Source organism: Python bivittatus, unplaced genomic scaffold (assembly GCF_059951505.1).
Source record: "Python bivittatus isolate LINGU-HERP-01145 unplaced genomic scaffold, Pbiv_v1 ctg000840_np1212, whole genome shotgun sequence".
Taxonomy (NCBI): domain Eukaryota; kingdom Metazoa; phylum Chordata; class Lepidosauria; order Squamata; family Pythonidae; genus Python; species Python bivittatus.
Window position 1 is genome coordinate 43,275,132 of NW_028277113.1, and position 24,362 is coordinate 43,299,493.

General features: G+C 37.9%; 1 protein-coding gene and 1 long non-coding RNA gene across 3 annotated transcripts in view; one reads left to right on the forward strand and one right to left on the reverse strand.

The window, feature by feature from the left end:
- RB1CC1 (RB1 inducible coiled-coil 1) overlaps positions 1–16,880 on the reverse strand; it is a 58,743-nt gene extending 41,863 nt beyond the window's left edge. For both annotated transcript variants that reach the window (XM_088131053.1, XM_088131052.1), the window contains exons 1-7: positions 16,743–16,880; positions 9,015–9,136; positions 7,156–7,285; positions 6,548–6,674; positions 6,293–6,463; positions 3,386–3,588; positions 1,781–2,213 (exon numbers count right to left, since the gene is read on the reverse strand). In XM_088131053.1, coding sequence (XP_087987179.1) covers positions 1,781–2,213; positions 3,386–3,588; positions 6,293–6,463; positions 6,548–6,674; positions 7,156–7,226 — 1,005 coding nt within the window. In that variant the 5' untranslated portion in view covers positions 7,227–7,285; positions 9,015–9,136; positions 16,743–16,880. The remainder of the gene's footprint in view (positions 1–1,780; positions 2,214–3,385; positions 3,589–6,292; positions 6,464–6,547; positions 6,675–7,155; positions 7,286–9,014; positions 9,137–16,742) is intronic.
- On the forward strand, positions 16,809–24,154 carry LOC112541658 (uncharacterized). Its single transcript, XR_003085644.2, has 3 exons — positions 16,809–16,942; positions 17,066–17,199; positions 23,965–24,154. It is a non-coding gene; the product is annotated as an uncharacterized LOC112541658 (long non-coding RNA).
- Positions 24,155–24,362: the final 208 nt, after the last annotated feature.

The window sequence follows — 24,362 nt, forward strand, 5'->3', positions numbered from 1 at the left end:
TCTTCATTCATAATTAAATTTTACTACGTTATGGTTACCCTTACCAGATAGACCAGACAGGAAACATGGCCAGATAAGCTAATTCTACTTTATTGTAAAGCTACATTGACATAATCTTGCAAATCTGAAAGTACAATTCTCTCTGAACTTAGGGAGGGTCTCTCTTGATCCTTTTGCTCCATCCACTATGAAGCTGTGGGCTATGGTCCCTCTTATCTGCCCATTCTCTAGGCAACATCTCTTTATCTGGTCTCCCAAGGTCATTCTCACATACCATTTCATCTATATCCCATCATATTATTCATGTTAAGTAAATGACATAACATTCATGAGAATTATAGTCAAGTTGCTATAATCTTTACTAGAACAATAGTTCATCAAGCCAATAAAAAATAACAAAATAGCATTTGGAAAAATATGAGTTTTTTAAGATTCCGGAGAAATTATAGGTCATGGAATCTAAAAAGTAGTTACTACTTTTTTTACAGTAGATACAAAATTCATTACAATTATACATTATTTAGCATTCCTATATGAGACACAAACTGGTCAGGGCCAAATCTGGAATAAATATTTGAAACATAGATATACATGGGAAGACACAATTAATGTCAAATAATGAACCAAATATTTGTTACCAATATACCTGTAGACATCAATGTCAGATCCCACATAATTGTAGAGTATAACATATATTATTAAGATCAACGTATGTCTTTCTATGTGATAGAATATAAATTTCACAAATAGATTAAATATAGGAGTCTATGACAAATTTGTTACAATAGCTTTACCTACTATTACGCGGAATGAGGGCTATGGGGTTTTAAAGCCAAAATATCTGAACTGCAACAATTTGAGAAAGATATTTTCCATTGCCAATCCCAAGGATCCAAAGAAATTGGAGATCAAACCCTCAGATTTTATATTTTCTTTGCTATGGGACCCCATTTTTTGGTGCTGTGTACTGATCCTATCACCTGATAGTGTGATTGAAGCTTTGGTGGGAAGTAAGATTAAGTCAATTGCTACATGAATAATCTAAATCTGGAGGATCAGCTTTATTTTTCATATTACTGATAAGAAATTATAGATTAATATGTGATTAATCAGGGAGAGCTGGACAGCTTTGTAGTTCAGATAAGTTATTCATTTAAAATATTTTTTACCAGCCTATTGAGAGGCTTGCTACATATGTTTCCATGAAAAGCAACATCTTCCTTTTTAACCAGCTTAGAAATTCAAATATAGCAGCCTTTTAGCAGACTACTTAAAAAAAAAAAAGCTTTTATCAACATTGGCAATTAAGGAACTCAACTGAGAGACAAGTAAACTCAAATGGTCTGGTGGAACAGTAGAGATCTGACAGCACCATTCATTTACCTACAGAGAACTTTTTCTCATCTAAGGCTATAAATTGAGCAACTTAATATAAAGATACTCCCATCCTTATCTTGAACGTTTGACACTGCTTTAGTTGTTGAAGTAATGGTATACATTAAAACTTTCTGGAAAAAATTATGCAAGCAGCACATCATATAAATATTAAAAAATCCTTATATACCCCAAAAGAACTCTGCCTGGGAAAAGAGACAATGGAGAAGAATCATCTGTCCTCTTCCTCCAGTAAGAATCTATGCTGACTTGCAATTACCACTTTCAAACAAACACGAAAAGGCCACTCTGGATCTAACACACTATATATTACTTACAAGACAGAAAACTATAATTTAGTGTTATGAAACAGAACACAATGACATTCTTAAAAACATTCACTTACTCTGCTCATGGAATCAAAACATTTTCTGACCAAGGATTCAACATCATTAGGTCTATCTTGAACATTTATCCAGTCTAAAAGTGAAACATTAAAAGAAGGCAGATCATTCTCATTAAGCTCCACTGAAACATCACTGTCCTGGACTGCATATTGACTAGCTTCCCTATTTTCATTCACTTTTTCAAAAACTGGGCCATCTGAGGTTGGATGTTCCATTGACTTGCAAAATGATGCTATCAATAATTGTTTGTTCATTTTAAGCGTATCAGGAGAAAGCATAACTTCAGCCGACTTCTCATTTTCAGTGTCTTCACTTTCTACTCCTCCATGATCAGCAGAAGAATCCATTCGTTCCAAACATTCCCTGTAACTATGTCTAGTTAGGCACTCCAGCAATGGGATCTTGGCCATAATAGAAACAGCAGCCCCTAAGCTTGGGAAAATAAATAAACAAACACTGTTAAGTATAAATAAACAAAGGTGTGAGGTCTCACATGAAAAATATGCTTTTCACAGTATTTTCAGTACAATGTTACACTAATCCCTCCAATTTCATCAAGTGCTTTATCAGACAATGAAGTATTACATGTGTTTCCACTTAAATTATCTTTTCACTACAACTAAAACTTTTTATATATACTTTAAAACACTTTATCAAATAATTTGAAATGTATATGTAAATTTAAATTAGGAAATCAAGTAATTAAAAATTAATATTTGCACCATTTTATCAATGTTAGGTATTTTGTGTGTGTGTGCCTTCAAGATAGTGTTGATTCTTGGTGACTGCCTGGACAAGTCCCCAGAGTTTTCTTGGCAAGATTTCAGAAGTAGTTTACCATTGCCTCCTTCCTAGGGCTGAGAGAGTGTGACTGGCCCAAGGTCACCCAGCTGGCTTCATGTCTAAGGCAGGACTAGAACTCACAGTCTCCCAGTTTCTAGCCTGATGCCTTAATCACTACACCAAACTGGCTCTCAATATTATGTATATAGCAACATTAATTACACAATAATACAGTTTTTCCAGAAGTTGAATGGAAAGCCTGAAAATAAATTATTATATAATTGTCTGGAGATCAGATCTCAAAGCATTTAAACAAGTACCCTGCATTCATCCATCATCATTATCATCATATTAAATAATGAAGACTACAATCTTATATATTCTGCTGAGTTTTACTGAACTGAATGGGACCTTTCCTTATGAAAAGAAGGCTACCATAATTTGTATTATGCTTTAATATTATGCAGCTGATCACATTAATACTTACCAATCTAAGTATTGGTATGCAAATGTATAAACCATCAAATGAAATGGTTGTTTGCAGTTATGTGTTTTTCTGGTATTACACCAATGACTAAATTCCATTGAATTCAGAGGAACCTACTCTTTAGCAAGTGCGTATAAATGTATATAGTCTTATTTCCAGAATTCTTGAATAATATAATTACAATTACTTACTATTTTCATCTCAATTAGTATTAAAGCCCAAACACCAGAACTAATGTACTAAATAAAGTCAAAAGAAACATACAAATGCATAAAAACTTACAAGAAGCTATATAGCAATAGCTTCTTACTGAAGAATTTAATGGCAAACTTACTGTGTAAGTTTTACTTTAATATCATCTATGGATTGCAGGTAACTTGAATATGCATTTTCAAATTTGAAAAGTAGCTTTTGATAAGAATATGTGCAATCTTCCAAATTTGCCATTATAGCAGCCCAGCCTTGGTGCTGAAGATGTTCATCATGAACGAGGCCTTCACAGAAGGAGCAAAGTTTTTTGGCTATCTCATACATTTCCTGTATAAACAATCATGTTAAATATCAATAGCTTATATTTAGTAGTTGAAAAACATATGAAAATAACTCACATCTCCAAGGGAAGAAATATGGAACATCAAAAAGAATATACTGTAGCTCAAGAAAAATGTGATTCTTATATGACAAGAAATGCCCTCTGAAGGTCTGTGAATAATAGTTTTAAACCATCAGGATAGATAAACCACCTAATACACACATTTCAGTAACCCGCCTCAGAATAAATGTCTATATGCCATCAGGAATACAGTTCTCGTTTTTCTGTAGCATCCTGTCCACAAAATGCCTTTTTTGTAGGATAAAAAGAAAGCAATTGCATATGCCGATGTCTTCCATTAAACTTTTCCCTTATCTGAGCAGTTTCAACTTATCAGGACAGGTAACTATTTTATTTTCTTTGCCTTCCTCAACCATTTTGTCTTTCCATTACAAGTAGTCCTCCAGTTACAACCATACATTCAGCGACCATTCAAAGTTCGATGGTGCTGCCGCAGCATCCCCATAGTCACATGATCACAATTTCCGATATTCCCTGCCAGCTTCCCATAAGCAAAGTAAATGGAGAAGCTGGCAGGAAGTCAGAAGTCATGGTCACATGAGGTCCTCGCTTAATGACCCTCGTGGTTCTTGCTTAATGATGGCAACCGGGATTGCCAGAATTGCCATTGCTAAGCGGCATGATCACATGACTTTGCAGTTTACAACACCGTCGCTTAGCAATGGCAATTCTGGTCCCAACTGCCATTGTAAGCTGAAGACTACCTGTATCTACGTTTTAGATTGGGGGCCTGTCTGATTGAAGAGGATAAAAATAATTCAATAAATTATTATTTATAAAATAATTAAAATATTATTTATAAAATAAAATATTACAGGTAGTCCTCGATTTCTGTTGCTAAGTGCAGAATCCCTGCAGCCCTGGTTGCCATCATTAAATGAATCCCATGGTCATTAGGAGAGGTAACTTCCTGCCATCTTCCCACAACCAAAGTCAGTGGGGAAGCCAGCAGGAAGCTGCAAGTCCCAGGTTGGCAGACAGGTAAGTGGCTGCTGTCAGGTGGGGGAGGAAGCGAGGGGTTGTGGAGCAGGGGCAGGGAGGGTGTGTGAGGCTGCACAAAGGTGCAAGGGGGAATGTGGGGTACGCAAGAAGCATGTTGTGGATTGGGGAGGGTGCACAAGGGTGCACGAGAGAGGCACAGTGTGGGTCAAGGGGTGTGTGCAAAGGTGCGAGGGAGGTGCAGCAAAGGTTGGGGAGGGGGCAAGGGAAGTGCGGTGAGGGTTAGGGAGGGTGCACAGGGGTGCAAGAGAGGTGCAAAATAATGTAGCTGTTTAGGAAATCGTATTGAACCATTGCTCCATTTAACTGACTACTGTTTCCCAGCTATCACAGGCAAGGTACTCCCCTATTATCTACTATTTGACGTGTCTTACTTGAAATGCCAGAAACTGAAAAACACTACTGTACCATTGCCATTATCAGTTGCTACTTAAATCTCTTTTTTTAGAGATAGTGCTTGGGAGCTCTTCCTGAATGAACTGAATTCCTTAGTACCAAAAGTTTCTTTATCTACTTGATGAAGAGAAGTTGTATGAAATTTATTCTTATCTAAGTATCTTAATGTATAGCCAAGCTTCTTTACAGGTAGTCCTCGACTTATGACCACAACAGGGACCAGAAAATCATCATTAAGCAGTGCAGTTGTTAAGAGAGGCATCACATGACAACACCTGATTTTATAACTTTTTTGTGCCAGTCATTAAGTGAATCACATGGTTCCCCATTGATTTTGCTTGTTGGAAGGAGGCTGGGAAGGTCGTAAATGGCAATCATGTGACCCCGGGATCCTGCAACAGTCATAAATACATGCTGCAATGGTCATAAGTCCGAGGACCGGCTGTAAGTCACTTTTTTTCAGCACCACTGTAACTTCGAACAGTCACTAAATGAATTATTGTAAGTCAAGGACTACCTATATTCTACGAACACATATATGGTGTTAACACAGCTCAAGCACCTGCCTCTCCCATAACAGAGAGTATATTTGCTTCTATGCTGCTGTTTACCCTAGTCTCCTTCTTTAAAATGAATAACTTCTGCAAATTTAAGAGTGGGTTTCCATTCAAAGGAAAGAAAAATACTTTTGAAAAGAAGTAAAGAACAGAACAGACTTAGTAAGGGCCTTGAAGTTGGATATTAACTAGAATTAAAGCCTCAAGAATATTCACGGGGTCATGCACTTCTGAGCCTCATCAATTACTATTCTTCTCCAAACTAAGCATGCTTCATGTGTGGACTTCAACTGCCAGAATGCTGAACAATGTCCATGCTTGCTATAGAATTCTATAGATGAATTACACATATCTGGAAGATATCCAGTTTGTGTAGTCTGTCATAGCCTTTGCCTTTTTCCACAAAGTTCATCCTAATCTTTAATACTTTAGTCTGTATTTATTTCTAAAAAGAAAAATAAATCTGATAATTATTAACACAGGGGACTCACTTCTTTTTGGAAAAATTCAATTAAAGTATCAATATACAAAGCATATTAACATAAAAATGACAGAACAAAAATATTTGGATTACAAATTATTTTACAATATTTTAGGGTAGCTTCTATTTAGTATGTTTTATTGAGTATTTCTATCATAAAACTGTACAATTTGCTAAAGAATTTAAATTGCTTACCACAGCAAGCTGTGTTCGTGAAGCTACTGTATGAAAAACTGCAGGCATCATAAGGGATTCTTCAACTTTTATTTCCATCTCATTTTCTGCTAAAAATGTTGTTTTGGGTATAGCTGGAGGACGTTCACACAAGATCATTTCTTTATTGAAGAGGAAAATTGGATTTGTATCCTGTATTAAAATAAAATCAATTATTTCAACTTTCTTTTCATTATTTAATCTTTTAAATATTTAAAAATGTATCTGAATATTTACCGTTCCAGCACTGTAACTACAGACTTTTCTGTCAGCTGCCATACATTCGCCTCCATTGACAACCAGTACCTGATACTGAATGGCTATCCTGTATTTATTTTGGATTGCTTGTTTAAGATCTGCCACACTAATAAAACAATAAAAAGATATTGGGTATCAAATACTTTTGTAAAACTAGGAGATTTTTAGCACTTACTTAAAAGACAGAGGGAGAATGTCAATTTTCATTTAGCCAACCTACAATGTTTTAGCAGCAATAATTACACTTTCAGAATCATACAAGAGGCTATCCAAGCACTGTAAGAACAGACAGATGATATCCAATATTACCACTAAGTTATGACAAAAATACCTATCTTTTACAGACAATTAACCAAAGAGGAAGTCATTTTCAAACAAAGTCAAAAGAGAGAGGTTCTAGGAAAGACTCAAATATGTCATGCATGTAACATTAGAGAAAGCTTATCCCAAGCACCACAGAGAAGCTACAGATGCATTTTCACAATAGCTCTGCTTTAATTCTCACTTCCAAAGTTTAGTATAACCTAGAGACAGAGAATTAATCTAGGAAAAGGTTCTTCTTAGAAAATTTTAAAGAAACGCCTTACTTCTGTACTGCAAGTTCTGTATCAAAGGTAAGAGTGGTTCCAGTGTTGACCAGAAATACATATAACTTCATGATGACTTCTTTAGGTTCCTGAAGTTTATACCTTTGACTTTGCTATTATTATTTTGAAACTGCAAAAAAATAATAATAATAATAATATCAGTCATACATTCTGAAATTATCTAAATCATTTAGCTCTATTCAGATGTTATTCATGTACAGATTATATGACAAATATAAAAGACACAGAACAACACATATCAGTCTCAACCTCCCTATATGGAGCAGGCAGTCTCCATTCATGAAGACTTTTACTTCTGTTCAAATAAATACAAACAGAAGCCTCCTGCAGGTGGCAGCACTCCCTCCCCCCTTTTCTCCTACAACCCTCTGTAAGATAGGCTGCACTGAGCTGAGGGAAAGTGACTGACCCAAAGTCACCTAGTGAACTTTCACAGCTGAAGGTGGACCTGAACCTGGGTCTTCCTGGTCCTAATTCAATACCTTAACACTAAATCATACTGACTTTTGTATTACAAATGTATCTTATTTGTAATCAAACTGTGACTAGTCCTGACCTGACTTACGCTCAGATTATTTTTCCAAATTAATAATGAACATAGTGGACATATTTCTAATATCTCAAGCAAAATTGAACATCAAAAGTTGTAAGCAGCAGATTTTGGGGCTATTAGTTGCAAATAAAATGTTTTTAGAGTATGTGTGTAAGACAGAAAAAAAGATATTTTGCATTACTTCCCCAAAATTGTCCTTCTAGACAAACATGAAATTAAGAAATAAAAGGTAATTACACATAATTTGTTTCTCAGAATACAGAAAAAAATGGAATTACTACTGAATATAATGCTGAATGCTCATTACCTAGATTTGGAGATTTTTGTTGGCCACAGTTCATAACGGGGTGCAGGACATAAGAATTCTCTATATAATTTTGTGCACTATAGTTTTTTGTAGAGTCAATAATATTCTAAATGGGCTCACTGGCCAGAGGCAATGTAATTAATTGGAAAGCAAACCTTTTATCTTAGATCAATTATTGACACATAAATAGGGCTTAGCCTAGAACTTTGATATTGATGGTTTCATCACCCAAATTCATAATTTAAACATTCTTTATTATAGAATGTGATTAAGGACCAATCAACAGGGCTGGGCAGGAATTTTAATTGCATTCAGGATCATTTCCTTACAATAATACTAGTGGTTTGCCATTCAAATGAATCACTGATAATTACATTTTTGCATTGGAGGTACTGGGACAAAACTATAGCTAGGATTAAGTGAAGTAATCCCTTAAGGGAGCATACTGTTCACCTAACAGACTCAGTCCACATGGTCAGCATGCAAAACTTCCTTCGATCACATCATGGCAGCTTAAACACTCTGCCAATATCCTTATCATCAATATTCACTCCTACTTCTTCATTCTTTACCAAAAGGGATATTGTTATCTGTCACTAAGTGAGCTTCCCTAAAATTAGATCTTCATCTGATGCTATGCCAGTGTACCAAATAAAAGTTGTCTCTATTTCTAAGCATTTCTGTCTATGTGTATTCTTGTTCTCCAATAATCACTCCATAATTCAGGTAAAATGTAGTTTTTTCCATTTAAGGTATTTTGCAAACTGTAAGAGAAATGCTGGTATAAGTTGACCAGAATCAACTTACACCAGCATTCTGCCAAACCTTAACTGCCAAGATAAGTCTTTATAACATATTTATTATATTAAAAGAATAAAAACTCCACAAAATTAAACTTTAATACAATAATGAGAGCTATTATGAGTCTTATGTTAAAGGTTTATCTACAAACATTTATACTATAGACAGAATGCTTACCTTCAGGAACTGCATGGAGGTATCACTACCTTTATGAATAGCTGGATTGCTAAACAAAGTATTGTCCTCATTAGACTTTGGCCAAAAAATGACGTTTCTATCAAACATGGAGTATCAAATACCTAACAGTGCAAAACAGAAATTAAGTTGTGAATATGTATGCAATAGGGAGCTAGTTAATAATGACATTTCACTCAGTGACAACCCTACTAAAACTATCACTAAAGTATCTTTATTTAAAGAACAGTAAATTTTGTGACATACAGAATAGAAAAATACAGGTAGTCCTCATTTAGTGACCACAACTGGAACCAGCAACTCCATCACTAAGTGAAGTGGTCACTAAATGGGAAATCACGTGACTGTGATGCTTTTTTTAAAAAATATTTTTTTATCCCACCTTTATTATTTTTATAAATAACTCAAGGTGGTGAACATACTCCTTCCTCCTCCTATTTTCCCCACAACAACAATCTTGAGGTGATCTGGGCTAAGAGAGAGTGACTGGTCCAAAGTTACCCATCCGGCTTTCATCCCTAAGGCGGGACTAGAACTGACAGTCTCCTGCCTTCTAGTCTGATGTCTTAACCACTAGACCAAACTGGCTTTCCTTTTCCCCACTCCTCTGCCCTTTGTAATGCTCCCTCCACCCCACAGCACTGGAATAGCCCACTCAAAACTGAAAAGACTGATCAGTTTCACACCTTGGGCTTTTTGTTTGCCTCCTAATCACTCCCCTGCCCTTTGGAATGCTCACTTGGCACTAGGATAATTAACAAGAAGGGAATTAATGTTTGTATTTACATTCATTGGAGAGGAAGGGATTACAAGAGAGTAACCAGGCACACAATGGGGAATACACATCAAAAACAATGTGCTGGTGCCAGGTGCTATGCAAACAGCCTGGTGTATTCCCCATTGTGTGCCCGCTTACTCTCTTGTAATCCCTTCCTCTCCAATCTCTCCACTCTGCAAGCGGGGGGGGGGGGGAATGGATCAGGAACAGGAGAGATTGCCTACAGAAAGCAATTCAAGTGGAGAAAAAAGAAAAACAACAGGTCAGGCACAGGACAACACATGCTGTCACAGTGATCACATGGCTGAGGGATGCTATGAAGGTCATAAATGAGGGCATTGGTCATAAAGTTATTTTTTCAGCACCACTGTAAGTTTGAACGGTTGCTGAATGAGACCGTCAGTAAGCAAGGATTACCTGTACTGTGTAATTCTTGCACAGAATATTTACAGTACACCTTAAATAAAGACTAGATTACACTAGAGAAACGAACAGAGAAAGACTGATAAATGCCAACACTGAAAATGCCACTTAAATAGCACTGCTGTATCTGCAAAATAGACTTTGTAAAAAAATCCACCTCCGCACATCTATCTATGGTAGTAATCTGTTACCCGGATATATCCGGGGAGAGAGAAAGTTTAGTCCATGGATTCAGAAACAACGTAACTAACCTAAAGCAGCTTCCATAACAGAAGCACAAACGTGTTTCTACACTCCTGTTTATTTGGAGATTACATGTGAAATAATTTACTTAGGACAGATTGGCATTAGTTATTAGCTTAAAAAACTAAATGGAACCTACTGTACAAAAATTACATAATCCTTTACTTCAGATATGAATATTGACAAAACTAGCAGTTTTGTATCCCAGTTTATTGAAATATGATGCCATATGTATACACGCACACATATGTGTGTATGTATGAGTGTGAGTACACACACACGCACACATAAACTTTAAATCAAAGAAACACAAGTGTGTATCACTTTCATTAAGGTAACTCAAATAATTTCTAAATCACTCCTGAAATTTTAGTATTTTATTTTTATACCATTCTTCAGTGAATCAAAAAACTAAACAGTACAAAATACCAGAGCATTTTAAGCAATACCAAAAGCCTCAAACACCAGAAAATGCACCAGGAAGTTTCAATCGTTTTGATGAAGATGTGTATCTTAACAAGCAATGAAACTGAACTGTGGACAAACAGTTGATGCTTCACCAAAGACAGCAGGAAGTTTCACAAGGGTGCCGTTGCTGAGAAGCAGAGGCACAGGCTTTCTGGAAAATTCTGAAATGAGTATTTTTCAGGCAAAAGAACATGAATACAATTATCATTTTCATCTCAACACTTTTCTAATTTTCTGTAGCTTCTCTAGCTTCCTCTCCCTTCTCAGTCTCCCAGCCATTGGAAGTAGTCAGGGACAACCATAAAATCCCTACTTTTCAGCTTTTTAAAACCAACATCTGAAAAGAAGATCATACAACTTTGAAACCACCAAACCTGCTTGAGGTGGATCTTTTTCCAGCTCACATCTCTAGAAGAAGGCCCTTGTTTCACACACGTAATCACCACTCATCAAATATTGGTCAGTGGTTCCACTATGCTGAGCAATAACACTCCTCTGGAGATCAGTCTGGTATTCACTTGGAGAGACATTCAAACAAACTCCAAATTAAGAACATTCTTCTCAGGCCACTAATTGATTCTACTTTTCTTAACTGCAAGAGCTAAGGCACTGTAGGAATACTTCATGAAAAATCCTATTTAGCCTTAACCTCAAACTTGGGAATATATTTATTGTAGAGTCCTTGGGGTTCTCTGAGCTTGGTTATTTTCTTGCAGATGTTTCATTACCCAACTAGGTAACATCTTCAGTGTTAGAAGGGACTGAGGTTTGAACCCCACTCCCTTCTAGCACTGAAGATATTACCTAGTTGGGTAACAAAATGTCTGCAAGAAAACAACCAAGCTCAGAAAACCCCAAGGACTCTACAGTTAAATCCTGAGCTACATATATTCTCTTCTATTGGTAATGTATTTAAAATGTACAACACACCACACATATACATCTCTCTTTCTTCTTGCAATTAGATACCTTTCTCCCATACATATACAGATTCACTAAATACACAGAATAATTGAAATGCTAAAGGCAAATTATTTCTATAAGAAAGAAAATTGGGGGGACTTTAAAGAAGTGACTGCAGAATGAGCTCTCCAAACAGTCTGAGGATCAGAAGCAACTTCTGTAGGTGATAAAAGGACATAACAAAGCAGTAAAATAAAGCAGTCTGAATAGTTAAAGTCTATGTTACCATTAACTGACACTTGATTTTATTGAAAGTACAAAGATGATCAAAGAAGCTTTGCTACAGGAAAATGATATAATGTTGTATCTTCTCTTTAATACTTATTAACACCACAATCCTACTTTGTTTCTTTCTTCTTCTACAAAAATAACTTGTGTTCAAGTAGAACAAATGACATACAAAGGGACTTACAATTTAGAGAAGGTATGGAAATGAGCAAGAAAGCATTAAACTCCTTTATACAGCTTTAAGGCTCCAAGGTCAGGTCAATTCAAGTTGTTGAAAAAGTTTGGAAATTTTATTTCACAGCCACTAAATTAATTTGAAAAACAGACAAGATGATTTTAAAATATGAAGATGGGAAGAATGTTTGCAGCTTTTCAAAATAGGGAAAAGCATAAATCCAGAAAAGTACATAGCAGTCAGCTTAATATAAGCATTGGTCATGCTAGACCAGATTCATTTTTATGGGTGCATACATATAAGCATATGTGTACATGCTTACTATTACTAATATTGTAAATCACAGGAATGCCAAGGACATGGTATATATTTATTTTGGCAACTATCTGACATGATATCCACGTTGACAAGATAGTAAATTTGTGTGGGATGTACTGTTGTTACATAATTTACCAGCTGGTTAACCACAAATGCATGTCCTGCATCAACTGCTGTTCAACTTTTTGATGTGACTAGAAGAATGTGAAAGTGGCTATTTGGCAGTGCATAATGCAATTGCTGAAAAAAAGAACAAAAAATCTTAGGCTGTGCAGAAGAAACAGAACAAGTTACGAGACATTATAACTTTAGTTTATTGTACACTAGTCTGACTGGTTTTGGAGTACTGTCTTCAATTCTGCAAGTTACATTTTAAAGAGGATATTGACACTCTGGATTATGCCAGGAGCATGTCTAGTGACCAGGAGGAGCTGGAGCTGGAGAAAAAGTCCAGTAGAACACTTGAAAAAGTATGTACAAGACTAAGAGGCAATCTGAGAGCAGTCTTTAAACAAGTTATCTGAAAGATGGAACCATAGTTAATTTTTGTTGCTCTAGAGACTGGATTAGAATCAATGAGTAAACATTGCAAGGAAGTAGATTTTAGCTAAACACTTCAGGAGGTGCCTGAGGTGCGGTCTTAAGTGGTAATCTGGGAAGAGTTTGAATGTGTTAGTCCTGATAACAGGGACCTCAGGCCTGTGAATTCAGCCACCTGGTACTTTAAATCCTTGCCCCTCCTGCCTGGTCAAGGCCTCCCAGTAGGTGACATGTGGCTGGGTCGATAGTTAGTGTTATGGCTAGAAATTAATGCTTCTTTGTGGGAGAGGGTGGCGCCACCAGTTCTAAAAAAGGCAATTATCTGCCTCCCTTTTCAAAAAGACATCACTTTTTCATAACACAAAGAAAAAAATTAACAGCCAATAATCAGATTATATACTTACTAGTTCAGAGATCAAAAACCTGATGCTATGACTAGATGTGATGTTTGACGCTAGTATTGCATTGTTGCAACAACAATGTATAAAAGTATTATGAATATTAGCAACAGATGTAAAAGTTAAAACACTAAGCCAATACTCTACAAATAAGGCATGCTATCAGTAGCAATTTGCATTGTTTCATTTCTCCCATCATCAACCTTGTTTAGGCTCTTTAACAGTAATAGAATGCTTACACGCTATAAGAAAACTCTTGCTGTTTATTCCAATGTCAAACACATTTTAACTTTCCAACATACTCTAAATCATGCTATCACAGCACAATACTAAATATATCCCTTGAAAGTAAATGTTACTGAGTTCAGTGGAGCTTACAGCTAGGTGAATAAACATAGGATAAAAATATTAAAATACTTATGGATAGATATAAGAATATGCAGAGAATGAAAACAACTCTCAATCCAAGCTGAAACTTAAATCAACCCACAGAAAATCCAGGAACATGAATTATATGCTCACATCAAAATAGCATATATGAAAAGAAGAATACAAAATTCTGAATATGGAATATTGTTTCCTCATTCTACTATGCCTGCTCTTTAAAAAAAACCTTGCAAATTAAGGAAAAGTATCTTAAAAACTATGAGTCATTTATTTGATATAAACATGAGACCTAGGTGCATTATCACATGGCACAATTGTGCAGCAATAATTTTATACCAGCTATAAACCTGAAACATTTGTATGAAATGGCAACAATTTATAGTTGTACACAAAGGTTTAGGCACCCATGGACAAATTTTATGTTTCAATGAATCCTGAAATGAGCAAAAGCAGATATAACCTCTCCATGACACACAACTGACTATGACATCTTTCTACAAATCTGAATTCATGTTTACCAATTATGTGCAGAAGTTCAGCAATTCAAAGCAAGAAAATTGGATATATGGCAGGTGCAGAAGTTTGGACACCCTTTCGCTCACTACTTTTTGGAACACCTTCTTTGGCAGAAATAACAGCTTCCAAATATTTCCTGTGGCCAGTTAAAAGTCTTCCTATTCTTGCGATCTGAGGTCTCTGTATGCACTACACTACATTTCCCCTCCACAGATATTCAATAATATTCAGGTCTACGAATTGTCAAAGCCATTGCAAAACCCTTTAGTTTTCTTTTAAGTATGTAATGGTTGTTCTGAAGAGTCAAAGATCATCCAGATATCCAACCTCTTTTTAACTGTCCAGACTTCTGCACCTACCATCTATCTATATACTACTAAAACTCTCATTGTGTTTGTTTGTTTGTTTGTACCCTCAAGTTAGTCCAAATGTAGTACTGCAAACATTTTTGAATCAAGGTACCTAAAATCTGCTAACTTAAAGAATGCATAAAAAAAAATCTGGGACCCATTACTCCTGTGGAATTGACATTTCCATGATGTTCAGACCAGTTTTATTTGCAAAGTTGTGGCCTTTGCAGCATCCCCACAGTCATGTGATCGTGTTTTTCAACACTCCCTCCCACTGATTTTTTGCCCACCTGTGGTCATTCTGTTTATCTGTTTAGGTAAGTAAATACTGACTTATTATTGAAGTTTGTTTGCAACTACAATTATTTTTCTGTTTATGATATATACTCTTCTTAGATGATCACAGAACTGTCCATTCATGGAATATGGTCAGCCTAAAATTTAATGTTCATTCTGGTCACATCAGACTGCCCTACCTTTCTCTCAGAGAATGACCCAACGGGTCACACGATGGTCTAGTATACCCTATTTTCTTATCTTGAATTTGAACAACTGCACATAAATAGTAAGTATGCATTCAAATTTACAGAAAAATGTCATGTTTAACTGTGTACCATGTAAGAGTTCTGTCAACTTCTGTTTGCTTAAAGAAACATCTTATTTACATATGACAGTAACTAACACAGATTCTTATCAATACATTCTGCCAGTTCAATTAGAATTTCCCTCCCTTTATAAAATTAAAATATGTAATTATTACTCTCTGAAAAACAGAATGCATATTAGAGTAACACAATACCAAAGGAAAACATTTTGAGGGAATGTTAAATAGTGGCTATTAATTTTATTCATCATTACTTTAAAAAGCAAATTAAACATATTTGTAAGGAAAATGTAACACATTTATAAAGAGAATGCAAAGGCTTGGCAGCTAAATCAATGAAGTCACAAAATAATTGAAGCAACACTGTAGGTGTCTAGTTCAGAACAGTGAAAATTATCAACTTCTGGCAAAAATCTAAGCTAAATTTTACAAACCAATGTCACAGATTAACTGGAATGTATCTCATATTGGAATTACTTCCAAAAATGTCTATTGAGTATGGGACATTACATATTAATAGATTCCATATGTACCACAGCTAAACATAATACATATCAGTGTAATTCACCATCACTCATACAATCCACCATCCACTTGAACTTATCCTGATGAAATCAAACGTACAATTACAACATAGCACTTAACATCTCTAACAAATATCCTTTTAATTCTCACACTTATTTATAGGTTGGAATCTCAGCATACCAAGGAGGGTGAGTGGGGGAACAAATCTGCTATGTTGATTGATCTCCTAACTGTGGGAAAATCAGTCAATGACAGACTTCAGCCACCAACACAACAAAAAGAAAAGAGTCAAATCCACCTAATACTGCCCATGCAAAGAAACTACGAATTGACATTTTATATACAGGCTTTAACGGAAAAGTTACAAAGACGACATGAGACTAAAAAACAACGAAGGGGTGGAGGAAAAGGAGCCACTTCTGATGTCCACATAAACTACTTTAAATGACAGCACCTAGTGGAAAACAGAGAAGGAAAAAACCACCACCGCCACCCTAAAATTACACTGCCTCCCTTACACAACAAGGTGGGTAGGCGGGACTACAAACGTGCGGGACGGCTGAGTCATCCCCCACGGAGTTAACTTCGGGGAAAAGGCAGTCCGGAGACAAGCCTGAACCCTACATTTTCGGGACCAACGCGCCAAGCCGCTCGCGCAGAAGACACCGGCCCGTTCAGGGGTGGGGCGGGGTGGAGGGTGCGCAGGGGGCGGGCAATGGTCGCCCGGTGACAGCAGCGGGCACGGACGGCGGGCTGCTCTCTGCCTCGGGATGCCCCCCTTTCCCGCGACTCACCCTAGGAGGCCATCCCAAGAGCAACAGCTGGACGGCCCCGGGCACCGTCCCGCGCCGGGCACCGGCGGGTTCGGGAGCTCCTCCCCTCCTCTGCGGCTCCACACAGAGCTTCAGGGTCCGGCGCCCGGAGAGGAGAAGTGGGGGAAAGAAGTATGAGGGACGGCAGCGGCGCGAAGAGACGGGGCTGTCGACCAAAGAAGGTGGGATGACGCCCGCGGGAGCGGCGAGTGTACTTAGAAGGTCCGGCTGTCTCGGGCCCCGCGGGCTTACGCGTAGCCCTCACCGCCGCTGTTTGTTATTGTCGTCGCTTTCTTCCGCCGCAGTGCACGCTGGGTAAAGTCACAAACCGGATGGACGGATTGGGGAGGTGCAGAGCAACCATAGAGAGAAGCGGGTGGCCTCTTGGGTAGAGCGGCGCCAGAAGTCTTCTGAGGTTGATGGAAGGAAAAATGGGAAGGTAAGGTCGAGTTAGACTTAACTCTTCCTGGTTTCATGGGGGGATGTCTGTAGTTCTCTAGGCAATATGGGGAACTGGATTGGCTCAGTCGAATGAGAGGGAGGGACACACAGAGGGAGAGGTATGCATGCACGTTTGCCCTCCTAATCTAGTCCAGTGTTTCTCAACCTTGACAACTTTAAGACGTGTGGACTTCAACTCCCAGAATTCCCCAGCCAACATGTTGGCTGGGGGATTCTGGGAGTTGAAGTCCAAACGTCTTAAAGTTGCCAAGGCTGAGAAATACTGATATAGTCTACAGCTGTGAGATTTCCTGGTAATCTTGGTTTGAGTACTAAGCACACCTAACCCAGCTTAGTCTTTTCCATAACAGCCAAGATCAGCTAGATGCTGCCTCGTACAACCGCCTTTTGGAAATGATGGTTGAGATCAGTTCCTTCTAATAGAAACAACAAAAGTATACCACAAAATAGGGAAGATTATAGAAAGAGCACCAGGAGTTGATCAGCCATTTGCCAAAATCTTATTCTTGCTTAAAAGTAGTGGTTCGAAAGCCCTGAGGCCATTACAGTGGAAGTCCTGCTTGAAATGAGAGCAGTTGAAGTAGAGTTAAATCTCTGTGGGCTCATCCTCAGATGCTACTTACCATAAGACAAAGATGGCCTGCTAATCATTTTTAGAGGATATATTCTCACGATACAGCCTCCATCTCTTTCCTAGCCCACTTCAAGGCAGCTTACATTTGTCTTTAGCTGTCCTGGTTTTAAAGTAGTGTTTTTCCTCTTCTCCTGGCGGAAGTATTGCTGAACAAATATTGCACGATGATGCATTGATGATTCTGGTGATGAGGCAATCAAGGCAGGAATCTGCCCCACTCCCTTTGACCACTTTTAGGGCCCATAGGTATGGCCCCTCCCCACCAGTTTCTGGATCATTTTGGCAAAGAGAAATTTGCCAAATTCTGCATGTGATTCTGCAGAAACATCTGACTGCATAATGCCTAGCATTCTTCCAGAAGAGCATTTGATGTGTTTTTAAATACATGGTTAATTGTCTTTCGAAAAACTGGTAAACCTGGGTTTAAGGAAGCAGATTGCAAGGAAGAATTAAACCAGGAAATAAAGCTGAGTTTTGCCAGCTGGGTGTTGCTGGTTATGCCCCCAAAGAGTGCATTACAGGTTTTCTGCTGACAAGGGGTTTATTTTGTCTGTACTTTCTATTGTATTTATTGTCTGTGGTGGGGCCTGTTTTTTCTACTTCAATACAATTTTGCACATGCTGTAGGATACTTTCATGTGCTGCCATTAGTGATCATTTACTATTAGCATTGCTGTTCTATGCAGCAGCTATGATTTCAAATATTTGGAAGCTGGTGTGAAACTGACAAGTATACTGCCAGTTTCCTTTTGTAACAGGTCACACACCAACCAAGAGGGTGAAATGAGGTGGGAGTGCACCTGATGTTTCTCAGAACTGCCCCATTGTGCTTGTGACTTGTCACTTGTCCTATTTCTGATCATAGGTCTACTGGTCTTCTGGAAGAGTGGTGAAACTGCATCCCAAAATATTGCAGTTAATAGGATGAAACAAAATGCAGCTCTCTCATTGTGCTATGCAAGATCACTCCCACTTCATTGTGCATCCTCCTACATCCCACTAACCTGTCAGTCAGGAATTAAAAACAAACAAACATGAATAGTGATCTTCAGGCAGACTGGTATTCCCATGTCCAAAAATATCCCTGCTGAGGAATTGCTGGGGCATAAGAGGTACATGGGATGAAGCAGGAGGGAACTGTCTTGATATGTTCTACAAGCCGATTCCTGCTTCATCCTGTATCTTCCTATGATCTAGCAACATGCTTGCAGGGATATTTTTGGATACAGAACCCTGAACTTCCAGAAGACCAATAGGCCCATGTTAGAAATAGCCTGAGTAGGTGGCAACCATCACAGAGCACACCTACACCACTTTAAAAATACCTACAGCCTCCTTCCAGCACCCATCCATAGTCCCCTAAGACTGGCTCAACACATATTAAGGACAGTGGTTGGTGGTTGTTTCTCCTGCTGGCTGGTGATATTATAAGAAGAGCACCACAACCAGGAGAATTCAACAGTCCCTGTCCTTTACCTGGCCCATATTAAAACAGTAAGGACAGCACTGCTTCCTGGCCTCATCTCGGAACAGAGGTCACTCATTAAGGCATATTCATCTAGCTGATTCGGGGAATGTGACTATGAGGAAATCTCTCAGGCGTGGTCTTCACAGTGCCCATACCTGAATATTACTGAAAATACGTCAGCAAATCTCAAACATGTAGTGCATGCAAGGAGGCCTAAGAATATTTCTGAACTGTAGTACAAGAATTCTTCAAGGAAGAGTAGGGAAAAAACTGAAATGTAAGGGGGAGAAAAGGCTCTTAGCTGGCTACAGGAAATAGGTGGAGGTGTCACAAATTACCAACTAAAAGGGTCTGGAAACTTCTGCACCTGACATATTCATTATTAATGCCATAATACAGTGGTACCTCGGGATACGAACTTAATCCGTTCCGTGACTCTGGTTGCAACTCGAGTTGGTCTCAAGTCGAGGTAAAGTTTCCCATAAGGTTCAATGTAAATGCAGTTAATCCGTTCCGCCCTCCGAATTTGGTCGCAACCCGAGGCAAATTTCTCATCAGAGCCTTACTCCCGCCAAGCCTGCTCTGCATTTTCTTTGGAGCCATGCTAACACGCACACCAAAAACCTTCGCAAAACACCGCAAAACACACCACAAGCCTCACCGAACGTCTCCTTGCTACCGCGACCTCTCCCACAGGAAGCCGCGACCGCGTGGCAGCAGGGAAAATGGCTGCGGATCCGGTTCGCTAGTAGAGGCGTTCGTAACCCGAGGTACCACTGTAATTTCTTATTTGGAATCTAAGAACAACTGCACATAAATAGTAAATATGCATTCAAATTTGCAGAAATATACTGTGTTTGATTTTATACCATACAGAGATTGTGTCAGCTTCTGTTCACTTAGGAATTCATTGAAGCATACAGTTTGACCTAAACTGTATAATACAGAGTGACCCATTGTTGACTTGTTGCTTAGTAAGTATAAGGAAAATAGGAAGGGATGTTATGGGCAGAAGAATATTTTTAACAGAAATTTCAAGCGATAAGGTCCCTCCCAGTCTACAATCCTGTGTACAAAGTTTTAAGACTCTGTCAAAATATGTGATTATGTAATTAAAATGAGCCACTATGATTGGTGTGAATCTGATATAATGTTTAATGTTATGCTATGGAGTAATGCACCCTGTGAAGAAATATATTTGTGTTTATATTTGTAATGATTATGATGTTTTGATAAGGTAATGGTGTCTCAAAGTAAGCCAAACACCTGATTTTTTTTTTTTTTTACTGTGCATTGGATATCATCATAGATGCCTTAATTATAGTTATCATGGGAAGGAATCTTGTGCCTTGTTTATACATTGTGCAAAGCAGTGTTTTGTTTAATCATAGTTATTGAATAAATCACAATTGGATGGTTTCACATACCACAATAAGCCATAAGCATAACTTTTTAAGTGGGGGTATAATCAGAAAGATTTTAGTAAGCTGTCTTGAAACTTCTCAGTCATCTCAGAAGCTAGAAACAACTGGAAGAGTTTCAGATAGGAGTTTGTTGGGCTCTTGATCCTTTTTTGCCTGCCACTAGTGTTAAAATCTCATGTCCAAAAGGTTTTTGCTTGCCACATATATAATTGATTGGTGCGATATCCTTGTTGTGATTATGGTGTGGGTACATAAATTTGCAAAGGTATCTGTCAGCCATCGATCGATAACCCTAATCCTAGTCCATTTGGCAGGAAAAAAGCAGCAAGACAGCCAAAATAAGCAGATGTAATTGTTTAGTATGCAAAACTCACTGGCAGGCAAAAAGATTTTGACCGGCAAAAAGGAAACAAGGCCTGATTCCTATGTGTTAATGTTTTGCATGCTTCAAGAGGGATTTGGAAGAGATGCTTCAGAATGGGCAGGAGCATTAGCGCAGCATCTTTTTAAAGCAGCTGGGTCTTTTTTCAGACTTCCTCACAAGATACAGCCTTGTCTTTAACAAGACTCCCTAAAGCAGCCATTTTTTTTTCAGGCTCATGCAGAAAAGACACATCTGTTTTTAAGAAGTGCTGTGCTTGCATTCCTATACATTCCAAAACACCTTTTTAAAATTATAATGCTATTATACTAATGCCATTTATGAACAATAGACTAGAGTGAAAGGAAAACTGATCTAAGGGAAAAGCTACTGTACTGGCCTGATTGATGTTAAAGCCTAGACCATAGGTTAAATACTTTTGTGTACTACATTAAACATATTTTGTACCCCTGGTTTGATTTGTATCAACCTTAACCATGGAGTTGCCTGTTATCCCAACCCTGAAGAAGTGGAGGTGGTGTTAATCTACAATCTACAGCAAATTCCCCTTTTTGATTTCCATATATATATATATATATATATATATATATGGAAGGCAATGGAAGCAAAATGGGGGCACTCCAGCTGCAGCACCTCTACTGCTCTTGGCTCTGATTTCACTCTCTGCAGATGTAAGAAATAGAAACACCAAGGAGCTGGAGGGGGTTCCGCTGTCCTCCACAGGGCAGGGCAGTGGATCATTGGATCTTTCATGTGTTTGCTTTTTATTTCTGTGACAAATGCATAGTCATAGGAAGTGCCAGCTAGTTAAACATACCAGTAGTGTCTGGAATACCAGCCAACATGGGAAGTGACTAAGTCTTTGCCATTTTACCTGACAGGGAGCCCAGTACATGCCCATTACGAATGTACTGAACTCTAGAAAACTGAGAATGGTATGTTTATCTTCCTCTAGATCATGTTTGTGGAGCAGAAAACAAGTGCCTTTGGGATCCCACCAGACTCTGACATGGATGGGCCAAAAAAGGCCCTCTTTGTTAGCTACAGGGGCGCTGTAGGTTCTATCACTTCCAGACTTCAGCATTCCTCTTCCTCACTTGGTCAGGGTTTTTCTTTTCTTTTCTTTTCTTTTCTTTTCTTTTCTTTTCTTTTCTTTTCTTTTCTTTTCTTTTCTTTTCTTTTCTTTTCTTTTCTTTTCTTTTTTGTTTTCCTAGACTGTTTCTGCTTCAATTCCAACTTTTCCCCTTCTCATATGGAACCCTACCTAGCTAACCTCTAAGTTTCCCATTCTCATCCAGTCTTGGTGCATTGTATTTCTGTTTTTTTGTCACAATTGAAGCATGCTCTAGGGTCCCTGCACTTGCCTGCGTGGAGCTCATTCTTATTTCTGTTATGCAAGTATATATGTGTGTATGCGTATGTCCCCATTGTTGACTCTGCCAAGGATGTTGCTTATGTTTTGTCACACTGGGAAAACCAGGGCAGCATGTTTATCCAAACATCCCTATATCTTCTCTTCAGTTTCATTAACCTCTGTTGAATGAAAAATGTTTGTGAAAAGAAATGTTCCACTTGTCCTCCAAGATTTTCTTTGAAGTTGTTGCTACCATTCACAATATTCAATGTGATCTAGAAGAAAATGAGGTCCACCTGAAATTTTATGAGAAGAGGAAACATTTCATTTCTCAAGTCATTATCACAACAACATCAAATTAACAGGGTAGGGGAGAGATGAACCAGTGTGAAAAAATATAGTAGTACTGGATGTTTTCAGACATGGACCAATGTGAGCTTTTTACATTACATTTACATAGCCAAGATTATATTAGGAAATTCCCACATATTTGGTTACAGATAGCCTCCATTTGAAAGAATGGGGTCTATCCAATATTGGCAAAGACACAGGGAAAGCCCCTTCCATTATTGAAACTCTGATGTATGTACCTTTGGTGGACTCTGTTGTATTATTGTAATATTTCTGCTCCTCCCACCTTGTAAAACTGCAGACATTCCCTAAGGGTAACAGCCATAGTAGAAGTTACCAAGGAATAATATCTATGCTGATGTTAACCTTTATGTTTAAGACTACAGGGAAGGATATTTTTCAAGTTAGTTTTATTGCATGTAAGTATGTACATAGACACAACTTCAGTACCATTCTTATTTTTCTAAAATTGGAAGTATAGACTAAATCTTGAGATGTTGGAATAATCTGTAATTCCAAATTTTAAAAATTGTCACATCCCACTGATGCTGCCAAACCTGATAATCTCTCAGGGAAGCCCTATTTCTCATTGATTATGCTAATTATACTTGGTGCCCATGATTCAATGTCTCAATATTCTGCACATGTGTTACACATATATATAATGCATATACACTGAGAAATCAGAAGAAAGGGTGCTGGAAAATGAAAATCAGCCCACTGAAAATGTGTAGGTTGACAGGAGTGACACACACAATAAAGTAGGAGTCCACCAGTTAGGAAATACAAAAGGATTCTAGGCAGAATTTTGCTAAATGCTGATGTAACAAGAGAATCTTACATCATTAAACTGGCAAAACAGAATTTTGATATGGAATTACCATATTAAGTTTTCATGCAAATTTATAGTTATAATTATTAACTTTTCATCCAGCAGAAAGCATGATAGAGCACACAAAGACTGAACAATCACTTCCTGGTCTATCTCACATTAGAACAGGGGCTGGCAGAAACGTTATTATGCAAAATAATGAAGGGAACATAAACACATGGAATTCAAATCAAAACCATCACAGTCAGACTTGGTGACATAGCCTTTTACTTTGCTTTTCTTGACATTTTTCAACAGGGAGAATACTGAATGCTGAACTAGAGGCCCAGAAGAAAAACCTCTGTGCCCTGAAGAAGTTGAGAGCAGACTGGGAAGCTCAGAGGAGCAATTTATCCTACCCATCCAAGTTCTCTCCATCATCCCTTTCCCCATAGTTTCAAATTATTTGATGTTCTCATATTTATTTAAATAAACCTGGTCAAAGGGCAAATGGTTTTCTCATGTCTTTGTTTTATTTTGCTTATTGGTATCTGGCCTTTCCTTTTTCCCTATATATAGCACAACCTCCTCCATTTTTTTTCCCACAACCATCACCCTGTGAGGTAGGTTAAGCTGAGAGAGAGTGATGGGCTTTAAGTTACCCAGTGAGCTTCAGTGGATGAAAGTGGACTTGAACCTGAGTTCCCCTGGGTCTA